Raw genomic sequence first — 13403 nt, 5'->3', positions numbered from 1 at the left:
TATTGGCGAGTACCTTGGCCAATAATTTAACATCTGTTGGTAGTAGGGAAATCGGGCGATATGAATCCGGAATCTCCGGATCCTTTCTGGGCTTCAATATTAAAACTATCAAAGCTTCCCTCATAGATGGTGGGAGGACCCTCCGCCTTTCAGCCTCTTCAAATACCTTAAGTAGTTTAGGTAGCAGTAAGGGTGCATAAGTTTTGTAAAACTCGCCAGGCAGGCCATCCGTTCCCGGAGCCTCTTCATCCAACAGGATGTCCCGTTCCAGCGAATCCCTATCGTCATCAGCCAGTGTGGGGAGAGAGAGAGCGTCCAAGTACTGCTCAATCTCAGTCTCCGTGAGATTGCAATCTGATGTATATAGTTTCATAAAATACCTCCTTATCTCACTCACTATGTCCACACTGTCCACTACAGGATCACCCGAGTCCGTTTTTAGCCTATTGATATATGAAGATCCCTCCTGTGCTCTAATGACCGTGGCCAATAAGTGTCCTACTCCCTCCCCCTCTATGAAATATTTTTGTTTGAGGAAATAACGTTTATTTGCTGCCGCCGACATGAGGTTTTCCCTGAGTGACGTCTGTACCCTCTCTAGAGTTTTTTTTGTTTCCTCTGTCGGGTTGAGCACCACCGCAGAATCCGCAACAGATGCTTCCTGGATCAGACTTTGGGTGTGGCATCTATTTTGGCTTTTTCGTGTGCATATTGCTCTAATATATAAGCCCCTGACATAGGCTTTCATAGAATCCCAAACTATGTGTGATGATGCAGAGTACTCATTAAGTTGAAAATATTCTAGAATGGTATCATGTAAAGATCCCCCTAAAAGCTGGATCCAGAAGGGATTAAGTTTCCAGATAGGTCTAGACAGGGTAAGAGGGTTTCCCCACGAAAGTTTGACATACAGTGGCGAGTGATCAGATACACTTCTAGGCAGGTAGGCCACCGTTTGTACATATGGGGTCATAAATGTGTTCCCAATGGCCAGGTCTATCCGTGACATAGTATGGTGAGAACTAGAGTAGCAGGAAAACTGTTTGGCCGTGGGGTTTTGGACACGCCAGAGGTCCACCATTCCCAGCTCCACCAATGTTTTAGCAAATGAGGTTGAGGCTGCGTCTTCCGATATGTTTCCCGAATGCAACTTATCCAAATAGGGATGTAAATATGTATTAAAATCCCCTATCAGAAGAGTCGGCGCAGGGGGAAAGGAGTCTAAAATAGACAAGATTTTTTTTTACTGGTTCGACTGAATAGGGCGGGGGGATGTATATTGCAACCAAAATAAATTGTATACCATATAGCGTGCAAAGCAAACATACAAATCTGCCCCCAGGGTCAACCACCGATTTAGTACCTGAGAACGGGATGGACCTGTGCACCAGCACACTGACGCCCCGTGCATGGGTCGAGTACGTGGAATGATATTTATGTGCAACCCATCCCTTCCTCAGCCAATGAATATTATCTTTCACCATGTGGGTCTCAGATATACACAGGATAGCCGGGAGAAACTTTTGCATATTAGTAAATATAGCACATCTCTTATTTGCCTCCCCGAGCTCCCTAAATTCACGCTACGATATTAAGTGATATCGCCATAAGAGCAGAATAAAAAATGATAAATCCGAGCATACTCCACCCCCGCGGGAGAGATGCAATTTCCACCATCCCCTGATGCACTGAATTGGGCGACACGGCTGACGCACTCCAAATCCCACAGATCAATTATGAAATACAACAATAAACAAAAAAAACAAACAAAACAAAAGAGGGAGAGGGAGCACTGCACACCAGTGTACATCGCCCCTGCCCTCAAAAACAAGTGTAACTTGCACATTTCTCTCAAATAGAGAGAAATCAGGGCTAGAAAACTTGCCCAGAGTCCATGAAGGGAGAAGGGTCCACAGCTTGTCACTATAACGAGTGTCCACAGCAATCCGGTCAGCTCCCGCCCTGGACCCGAAATGGAATGAACAGTAGTATTTATACCAGCATAGCGTCCTAGACAAAGAAGAAATAACAACACCCGGCGGCAAAAAAAAAAAAAAAAAAAAGGGGGGGGGAATTTCAAGTATTCTTCCTCCTCATGGACCTCTCGTTAATATCCAGCCAGGACAGCGCCGCCTGGGCCGTCTCAAAAAAGTGCGTTTCTCCATTCACATCAATCCGCAGTCTAGCAGGGTACATCATGGAATAGGACACTTGTAAGTCACGTAGACGTTTTTTAATCTCAATAAATTGCACCCTTTTACGTTGCACCTCCATGGAAAAATCAGGGAAAATGGAAATTTTTCTCCCATTAATAGCAAGCTCCTTAATATCTCTGGATCTTCGCAGGATAGCATCTCTATCTTTAAAGTGCAGGAGCTTGAGCAAAATGGGACATGGGGGTGCTCCCGGCGGGGGGGCACGTGTAGTGACCCTGTGCGCCCTCTCAATAGTAAAGAATGAGGATAAAACATCTTTGCCAAATGTGTCCAGTAGCCATTTTTCAAAAAAACCAAGTGAGTCAGTCCCCTCTGTCCTTTCCGGGACCCCCACCAGTCGCAGATTACTTCGGTTCTCCTATTTTTATGCTTATTTGAAGAGGACACAGACTGGCTTGATACTCACATTACCACCTTAAATGATTTTTCTCCTACTGATAAAGTGAACCTGACAGCTGTTGCATGCTGCTCGATCCACATGCAATTAAGATCCAATTTATGTGTAAATGTATATCTTGTCAATTAACTTCAGGGTAGAAACTTCTGTATATTACTGAACGGAACCAGATATGTACGAAAATGCTATTTATCTGCAGATCCAGAATTCTGCTTGTAAATAGCGTTAAAATACTGCCTTGTTGTCTTACTAAAAGCGTGGCTAGAGGGAGAAAATTAACTTCTATCCTCCATGCAGCCGCTTGCTGTCATTCACAGGGGCGCAGCAGGGAGCGGTTAAAGTCACCGCTCACTACCCAGAAAGTGCTACTTTAGTCTCTGCCCGACACGGTCTGCTGTGAAGCATGTGTGTGTGCAGGGCAGGCTGCCAATCAAACTCCAGAGGAGTGAATTCAGTCGGGCGCTCAGTGTAGTGAATGGAGACTGTAACCATTCTTTGCACAATCCTGTATTACTGAAAGTGAGAGGCTAAAGGGAGAATACCATTTGATTTTCTTCCTGCAGCTGCTCTTCCAGTAAGGCAGCCAGGCGGGCTTTCCAAGTCATTTTCTCGCAGATTAACCCTATATCTGACAGCACATAGCGGTTTTGGACATGACAGATTCCCTTTAATACATTTAAAGTTTTTGTACATTCATTTGTCAGCTATGGTGAACATGAATTTGGGAAACTATCTTCTCTATGTAAACAAAACAAACAGTGCCAATTTACCTTTAGTACCTGCTTAAATAATAAGGAACTAAATGTATAAATTGTTAATATTACTCCATTTATAATTGAGGTCAATCCAATAATTGGACAGGGTTGTGGAGCTCAGGGAAGGGGATTCATTTGTTTAGATTCTGCAAAATACATGCTTTTAAATGGTTTCAATATTCACACTAGCTTCTCTTGTCTGTTATCAGCATCCTCCCTTTTGTTAAGTTGGCGAATCAATTGCTTTAATATACATTAGGGAACACTTTTCTATACATGACTTGATGAAATAGTGCAGTTTACTTATCTGAATATGATATTTCCTTATAATTTTTATGCACAAAAGTAGAAGGCTCTATTTACCAAGTGCAGTTTTTACCAGATCCATGAAGGATATGTTATGATCCATTAACAAAATTTGATCAAATTCTAAAGCCCTGCTATATGGGGCAATAATTGACCAAACCAGCGTTTGTAAGAATACTCATTCCCGATCGTCAGCCTGTGAAAACATAGCAGCCATTGGCTACCAAACAAACAAAATGCTTGTTCGTTTGCTGATTGGACCGCTCATTTGGGTCTAAACATTATTGATGGTGGCAGTATACCTCCCATGTCATAAGGATAGGCTGCTGACAATAAAGGCCCAGTCTCACACAGCGGTCTCGCTAACGAGATCGCTGATTTTGTGACGCCACAGCGATCTCACCAGCGAAATCGCTGTGTGTGACGGGAATCAGCGACCGCCCTCCTGCCGGGTATCGCTGATCGTGCACGGCCGTTTTTTGATCGTTGCTCTCCTGCTGGCCAGCGCGCATCGCTGCGTGTGGCAGCGGGAGCCAACGATCAGCGAGGCTCCCAGCGCTCTAAGCAGGCGCTGGGAGCTGGTATCTAAGGTAAATATCGGGTTACTAAATGACGCGCGTCACTTAGTTACCCGATGTGTACCTTAGAAACCAGCGTCCTCGCTGGTGCTGATCGCTGGTGAAGCTGCCTGTTTGGCAGCTCACCAGCGATCATGTAGCGATGCACCAGCAATCCTGACAAGGTCGTATCGTTGTTGGGATCGCCGGTGCATCGTTTAGTGTAATGGGGCCTTAAGTAAACTGTATGACCAAAACAATTATTTGATCCTTATACATTTGGCATCAGTCCATATCAAAGGGCCTTACGGAAACTGCAATCTGTATAAAGCTATGTAAAAAAATTATAAAGCAGCATTTTATGTTATATCAGAACAATCTAATGCAATGTTCTATAAGAGGAAACATTAAAGGGATTGTCCCACAAATGTTTATTTTAGTCACTAGATCTTGGAATAATAAGTTCCGCACAGCGCCTGAGCCAGCACCAAAGGAAGAGACATGATGGCACATGTCATGAAGGGGTTAAAATCATGCAGGGAAATAGTCTGCCTCACAAAAACAATCAGCAGTGATCCCATGCTGTCCTGCCTGTATACTCTTTTCCTTCCTCCCCTGCGCAGGAGCTGTGGTATGATCAGACCATGTTCCTGTAGTGTCAGACACAGCACACCGCAGGGGCACAATTATAAGATTATCTCAGCAAAGGAACATTTTATTTTAAATCACATCCAATTGTGGAACTTATTTTTATTCCAAGATCTAGTGAATAAAATTAACTTTTGTTTGTGGGACAACCACTTTAAGGAGTGCGTCTCACATGTTTGCTTTTGTTTAATCTCCGTTATTTCGCTAGTAAATAGACTAAAAAATTGAAAGCTGCCAATGGCATAGACCCACTGTGACACTGTCTAATAAGTAGCAGATTGTGCCAAAGTTTGTGGAGACACGCTTCATTGAGACAAGTAATAGTAACGACTAATCGTCAATTTCTTCCTACAGTTTCACGGAGGAATGATACTGGTCAGTGGTTTTTAGTGATAAACTTAATGCGAGTATTCTACTTTCTATACGTCCAAATAGATAATTACTTGATAGATTAAAATAACAATTTGTGTAGGTTTTGCGACTTCGTTTTATACTAAAATCACCACATGCAGAATTTGCAAGAAAGTTGAAAGGTGCAAGGTAATAAATAGAAATGCTCTCTAGAAAAAGTGCTTACACAGGTCAGTTTCCTGCATATGAAGGCTTAGCTTCAGTGACTGCAAAGCTTCTTTTCTAAGAACTAGGCCCTCAGTACTAGTCTCCGATATGATGTCATTGAAACCAGCCACACCTGGGTGTGCTGCTGTACTACAGGAGCCGATAACCGAGGCGGAGGATGGAGGATGCTCGGAATAATGTGGTTGAGGCCCATTCTGACACAAGGTTCCAGATCTCGTCTCCATACTGCCTCCTAGTTTTGGCAGTTTTTCTGAATGCATACCTGTCATAGAAAGAAATGTTACAGTTAGATTACACATGAACTAAAGCATCTTAGTATAAAATAATAGAATGAACACCACAAGCCCATGCCCAAAGATCCAAGAGTGGCGGCTTGACTTTAATGTTTTTGGCTTCTAAAATATGTCTGACCTGTTCACACGAGAAAGCACATGCAGCCTGGGACAGTATGAAGTATAAATAAACTTGTTCTTTTTACTTGACGGACAGTCACATGAACTGCAGCACATCAAAAACTTTTGATATATAAAAGTCTAGTTAGTAGGAAAGTAAAATTTATATTTCAACTGCTTTTATAGGAAGAAACACATGGTACCCATTCTGATTGTGAAGACATCTGTTGTGTGGCTAACCCTGGCAGTAAAGCAAACCTGCCTAGTGCCAACTACTAACGCGTAAATACACAGTACAAGAACCAACACATGCCTCAGATGTAAGAGTTCTGTACACTCTCCTAACTCTCATTTTTAATACATTTATTTTACTCATTTATATAGCGCCATTAATTCCACAGCGCTTTACAGACATTATTATTGGGGCTCACAATCTAAATTCCCTATTCAGTATGTCTTTGGAGTGTGAGAGGAAACCGGAGAACCAGTAGGAAAGCCACGCAAACATGGGGAGAACATACAAACTCCTTGCAGATGATGTCCTTTGTCTTAAAATGAACAATGATGCAATTTTTCACATAGTTCTCTATCTACAGCTGTAACACAGACATATTTTTTTTCCAGGTGAACAAACTACAAACAAAACCTGTGTAGTTTGAGAAGGTGGCACACTGTTCTTGCTGATGATGGGGACAATAGTGGCACATCAGTCTTGCTGATGAAAGGGGTAGATGGTAGCACACTGTTCATGATGATGATGATGGGGATAGACAGTAGTGGCACATCACTGCTGATGATAAAGGGAGTAGGTGGTAGCACACTGTTCCTGCTGATGATGGGGACAGTAGTGGCACATCATTCCTGCTTATGACACTGGTGGAGAGGTGGAACATCATTCCTGGTCAAAGGCAAACACAAACAGAATAGAGTCTGTTCAAAAACAGTATACAGGCCCTCTTTAATCTAAAAGTCTATCATAGTGCAGAATTCCACTTTATTTGGAGGTGGAAAAGGACTCCTTTACCTCTTGGTCCCTGCACAGGTAGCAAGAATGGTATATTTTCCCTGTTCCTGCTAATGACACAGGAGAGGGGTGAGTAGAAAAGAGGCATATTGTTCCTGTTGATGACAGATGGGGCACATCACTTGTACTGTTAACAGGGAGGGGGCGTAGAAGTGGCACTTTGAACCTGCTGAGGATGTTGAGGTGTGTAGGGGGACAATGCACCAGCAGGAAATCAACTATTGATGGACAATGTGAGCAGAGGTAATGGAACTGCTTCATGTCCGTTAGTGATGGAGCAGCTCTTAAAGAGCTAGTGTGGGGAGGGCAACAAACTATAGTCCAGCCCCTCGGATACTGTGCATACCAAGGAGCTGATCTATAGTAATAAATAAGACTAGACAATAAGCAGGGATCAGGAGCTACTTTCCATGCTCCAGAATGGAGACTCCTGAGATTCCAGCCAGCTCATGCGGTTATATGTAATGTTGAAAGGGCACATGTTAGTCCACCACTCCAAGCCAGCAGTGGTGGCCAGTATCCTAGGCAACAAGCTAGGCAAATGATGAGAATGATGCAAGCTATAAAAGCAGAACTTATAAAAATGAATAAAAATCAACACAGAAAAACTAATTATTTATTACCCTACCAAAACCCAGGGCCAGCTCTTTGATGTTGTCCTGGTGCCTGTTTGCCTGCAGAGCTGAGGTCACGTCAATCAGTGGTTGGATCTGTTAACACGTGCAGAGCCCTGAGCTCAGTGATTGGCTGCAGCTTTGTAAATGTGAAATCAGAGCTCCAGACAATCAGAGACCGGGGGAATGGGGGAGACCCGGCTCTGGTAAGAAATACTTAGTTTGTTTTTTACATAACTACAGCTGCTTATGGCAGAAAGTTTTCTGACAAGGGAAAACCTTAGGTTTATAATGTTTACAACACAAGTCATTGCAGCCAAGAATCACGCTATGCTGCTACTCCATCACTGTGGGATGCCGATGAATGGGATTGCATTACGACTCACAAGATCACGACAGGCAGGTTTAAAAAAAAAAAAACACACACTTTTTATAACTTATCACGTTTGCGCAACACAATTCAACTTCATTCACCAACACCACGCTGCTATGTAGCAGCTGAACAGAGCAGATTTGGGTTCCTTGACCCGTGTCACACTTAAAATTGTTGTGCAGCCCTAGCCATCATTGTTAGTAGTCTAGCTTCCCCTGTAAACAGGAGATGAGCTGCTGACAATATTAAAAAGATATGGTAAACAATGGACCATTTGGTCCCCATAAAGGTTTAGTCAGGCCATGTAAAAGGACCTTAAACAAGCACCAATCAATTGGTTCTTTCACTGGAGCTCATGTAAACAAATCTTAAAGGGGCAGTGTTTAAAAAAAAAAAAAAAAAAAAAAATGAATAGGTGATAACTTATTGAAAAATAATTTATTGATTGGTAGGGATCCGACCACTCAGACTCACATGATTCAGCAGAACACAGCACTTTTATCCTTGACCACTGCTGCCTTCATTCTCTGTGGGGCTGCAGAGCGCTGTGCTAAGGTTTCCCCTGCAGCCCCTTACAGAATGAATGGCACGGTGGTTAGACGTAATACACACTGCAGCTTTATTCTAAAATGTCCCATCAGGGATGAAAATAGATATTTTTAGAATTTAAAAGCTATCCTGATGGAACAACATCTTTATGTCTCCCAATCACCTCATACCATGCACTGTCCTCCCTCCCCCACTGCATCTAGCTCACTCTCTGATTTTGAACCAGTCACAGAAGAAGAAGTAAACAGGCCCCTTGTATCTTCTCACCCAACCACTTGCACCAGTGACCCATTTCCGTCACATCTCCTCCAGTCCCTTTCCCCTGCTGTCACCCCTCACCTAACTAAAATATTTAACCTCTCTCTCTCTTCTGGTATCTTTCCCTCCTCATTTAAGCATGCCATCATACATCCACTACTTAAAAAACCATCCCTCGACCAAAACTGTGCCACTAACTATAGACCTGTCTCTAATCTTCCCTTCATCTCTAAACTCGTGGAACGCCTGGTCCACTCCCGTCTTATCCGCTATCTCTTTGATAACTCTCTTCTCGACCCTCTCCAATCCGGTTTCCGCTCTTTACACTCTACTGAAACTGCCCTCACTAAAGTCTCTAGTGATCGACTAACAGCTAAATCAAATGGTCATTACTCCATGCTAATTCTCTTTGCTCTCTCTGCAGCATTCGACACTGTGGATCATCAGCTCCTCCTCACTATGCTCCATTCCATTGGCCTCAAGGACACCGGTCTCTCCTGGTTCTCCTCCTACCTCTCTGACCGCTCCTTTACTGTATCTTTTGCTGGTTCCTCCTCCTCGACACTGTCATTTCCGTGTGTGGTTCCACTATTACTCCCCAGCAACATGCCCGCTGTCTTGGGGTCATACTTGACTCCGAGCTTTCCTTTGCCCCCCACATCCGATCACTGGCTCGCTCTTGTTATCTGCACCTCAAAAACATTTCTAGAATTCGATCTTTTCTTACTTTTGACTCCGCAAAAACTCTTACTGTTTCTCTTATTCATTCTCATCTGGACTATTGTAACTCTCTACTAATCGGTTTCTCTCTTACCAAACTCTCCCCTCTCCAATCTGTCTTGAATGCTGCAGCCAGGATCATATTCCTCACCAATCGTTACACCGATGCCTCTACCTTGTGCCAGTCATTACACTGGCTACCCATCCACTCCAGAATTCAGTATAAATTTATTACCCTCACCCACAAAGGCCTCCATGGCTCAGCACCACCCTACATCTCCTCCCTTGTTTCAGTATACCACCCTACCCGTGCCCTCCGTTCTGCTGATGACCTGAGGTTAGCATCCTCAATAATCAGAACCTCCCATTCCCGTCTCCAAGACTTTACACGTACTGCGCCAATTCTTTGGAATGCACTTCCCAGATTAATACGATTAGTCCCCAATCCCCACAATTTTAAGCGTGCCCTGAAAACGCATTTATTCAGACTGGCCTATCACCTCAACACATTAACCTAATCTATCCATGTGTTGCACAGCCAAAAGTTTTACGATAACAAGGTTCCCCGCATCATGTTCCCACATGCTTTATGCATCCATTAGCCCTCTGTGTCTCTACTGTTACACACTTATCATTATGGCTAGTCCATACAATCAGGGCAATTGTTACCACCCACCTTTCGTGTCTACCTTTTTCCTCATAGATTGTAACCTTGCGAGCAGGGCCCTCATTCCTCTTGGTATCTGTTATGACCAATGTGATTATCGTTATGCTGCAATGTCTATCGTCTGTACATGTCCCCTCTGAAATGTTAAGTTCTGCGGAATATGTTGGCGCTATAGAAATAAAATGTATTATTATTATGTCAATCTTACAGTCAGCCATTGTGAGTGTGAGAAATACCTGAAGTATACCGTACAAATGAAGCACAAATTAGATCAGAGTAATTTTGCATCATATTCCCAGATGCTGCCTGGCTATTGGGGAATATGGTGCTCACTACTGAAAACGGTTGCATCTGCTATTACTTATTACTTATTAGTTTGTTCTATGTGCAACAGCAAAGCTATTCCGCATAAATACAAGATGACAAATTAAGTTTGTAACTAAAAGGCATGGGACAATTATATTAGTGGCTCATTATACCCACTTGCCAGTAATAATTTTAGACTTCTATAAAGGAACGTCTGAATTCCAGTGTGAGTCAGCTCCTCAGAAATAAACTAGCTGCGTATATTATGGCTGCCCTGAGTCGGAGCACGTCATAGCGGTGTTCTTGGCTTGTACTCCTCAGGGACATTTATGTTACAGCTGTTCTGCAGTCAAGAGATATACTATTTAACCATGCTTTTTTTCTTCCCCAAGGGTCTAAACACATGGACTGGAAGTAATTTACTTCTAACATGGGTAACCTGCATTGTGGCTCCATCTGCTCTTATGAGAGACACTAACGCACCTAACCTTTCCGGGCTGGCTCTTTCTCCTACCATATGTGTATACCCTGTGCAAATATAAACTCTATAGATGAATGAGTTATATGGACCCATTTGTGATTGCAAGGCATCTGTCTTTGAATAAGAGTGCCACACCTGTGCAAAGGTGGTGTCTGGTATTGCAACTCACCCCAATCCATTTCAATATACAGTGGCTTGGGAAAGGAGTCAGCCCAATTGGCTTTTTACATTAGAACCTGTGTTTAAATATTTTTGTAATCCAATTTGTGTGTGATGCATCAGCACTAAATAGTCTAAGTTACTGAAGTGGCAAATGATATAGGCAAAAAATTAATTTATAGGATAAAATAAAAATTGGCATGTGCTAGATATTCACACATTCTGCTATAAAACCTCTAACAATTTCTCGTGTAAACAATTCCCTTCATAAGGCCGGGGTCAGACTTGCGAGAAACGTGCACGAGTCTCGCATTTTAATACCCAGCACTGCTGCTGGCACTCGGGACTGAAGCGCTCAGCTGCATAGAAATACATGCAGCCGCGCACTCCGGTCCCAAGTTCCTGCGACAGTGTCGGGTATTAAAATGCGAGACTCGTGCAAGTTTCTCGCAAATCTTACCCCAGCCTAAAGGACCCGTTACACATAACGATGTCCCAGCGATCCCACCAACGATCCGACATGGATAGTATCGCTGGGACATCGTTAGACAGCCCCTCCAGCGATCAGGACCAGCGAGCAAGTTGGTTTCCAATGTAAACAGCGGGTATGTAAAAGCCGTGCGGCTCTTACATACCCGCTGTTTACATTGGAAACCAGCGTCGCTGATCTCTCGCTGCCACACGCATCGATGCGCGCTGGCCAGCGGGAGTCTAACGATCAAAAAACGGCCCAGGACGATGGAGCGCAATCAGCGATACTAGGCAGGGGGGCTGGTCGCTGATCCATGTCACACACAGCGATATTGCCGGCGAGATTGCTGTGGCGTCACAAAATCAGCGATCTCGCTGGCGATATCGCTGTGTGTGACGGGGCCTTAAGTCACACACTTAGTGACAGGAAGTCCTCCTGTGTGCAGTCTAAGTGTCACATGGTCTGTCAGTATATACACACCTTTTCTGAAAGGCCACAACACCATTAACCCCTTAATTACCAAGCCAAATTTTACAATCCTGACCACTGTCACTTTATGAGGTTACAACTTATTTATTTTATTTTTACTCCTTTATATAGCGCTATTAATTCCACAGCACTTAACTTTGGAATGATTTAAAAGTATCCCACTGAGTCTGAGATTGTTTTTTGTGACATATTGCATTTCATGATCATGGTAAAAATTATTCGATATAACTAGCATTTATGGGAAAAAAAAACAACTGAAATTTGGCAAACATTTGAAACATTTTGCAATTTTCGAACTCTGAAATCTTATGCCCTTAACCCCTTAATGACAGAGCCAATTTGGTACCTAATGACCAAGCCAATTTTTACAATTCTGGCCACTGTCACTTTATGAAGTTATCTTCTTGCGACGCCGTTGTCCTGCTTCTTCATGGCTCCCTAGCATCGCACTCCTGCGCAGGCTTACTTATCTGCCCTGTTGAGGGCAGAGCAAAATACTGCAGTGCGCAGGCACCAGGAAAGGCCAGAGCGGCCAAGCGCCTGCGCACTGCAGAACTTTGTTCTGCCCGCAACAGGGCAGATAAGTACGCCTGTGCAGGAGTGCAATGCCGGGGAGCCATGAAGAAAGCAGGAGGGCGGCACCGAACCCGGACATGCGACACCCATCGGACGGGACTGCCCTGCAGGTGAGTATAATAAAACTTATTTTTCATCATTTGTAAGTCGGATTGGGGGCTTATCGTGGCCGCATCTTATAGCGGCAAAAACAGGTGACAAGTTCCCTTTAAACATTTTATCATACTACTTATAAGAAACACTCCGTGTCTATACATAAATCACACCACAAACAGTGACGGGAGGAAATATAAGGGACTGTGAGAAGCTGTGACAGCACCACAGCAAGAATTACAAAGAATTGTATCTTTAGGGAGGGACCACAGCCTGTAGAACCCATCTCCCAAAGGATAGGTCAGAAGAAGAGGCTAGGTCCAGCCGATAGTGTTTGAAAAAGGTGATGACCAAATGGCTGCCTTACAGATCTGCTCTATTGATACCCCCGACCTTTCTGCCCTGGAGGTTGCCACTGCCCTTGTGGAATGATCTCTCAACCCCTCCGGGGCGACATTCCCGCTAGATGAGTAAGCCAACAAGATTGCATCTATTATTCATCTTCCCAAGGTACTTTTGGAGGCCTTGAGCCCCCTTCCTAGGCCCCTGAAGCAAACAGAGATCCATCCTTCCTACACCCCTGGGTGGACGCTAAGTACTGACCCAAACATCTTTTTACGTCTAAAGTGTGGAATTTCTCTTTTTTTGTATTTTTGCGGTTGGAACAAAGGGAAGGAAGGATTACCTCTTGGGACGTGTGGCAACAAGATGCTACCTTTGGCAAGTAAGCAAGGTCAAGTTTTAAAATGAAGGGAGTTTTAGTGAAGGGAGG

General features: G+C 43.7%; 1 protein-coding gene across 3 annotated transcripts in view; it reads right to left on the bottom strand.

Moving 5' to 3' along the window:
• Positions 1-13403, bottom strand: part of GOLGA3 (golgin A3) — a 132149-nt gene that overhangs the window by 100351 nt on the left and 18395 nt on the right. Inside the window, exon 3 of one of the 3 annotated variants that reach the window (XM_073559030.1) lies at positions 5457-5720. The exons of 1 other annotated variant lie outside the window; for it this stretch is intronic. In XM_073559030.1, coding sequence (XP_073415131.1) covers positions 5457-5720 — 264 coding nt within the window. The remainder of the gene's footprint in view (positions 1-5456; positions 5721-13403) is intronic. One more of the 3 variants, XM_073559031.1, reaches the window with a different exon arrangement.

The sequence above is a fragment of the Dendrobates tinctorius genome, unplaced genomic scaffold (assembly GCF_039654945.1).
Source record: "Dendrobates tinctorius isolate UK_male_01 unplaced genomic scaffold, ASM3965494v1 ptg000265l, whole genome shotgun sequence".
NCBI lineage: Eukaryota > Metazoa > Chordata > Amphibia > Anura > Dendrobatidae > Dendrobates > Dendrobates tinctorius.
The sequence above is the reverse complement of the archived record's forward strand: the minus strand, read 5'-3'. Positions and strand labels throughout refer to the sequence as shown.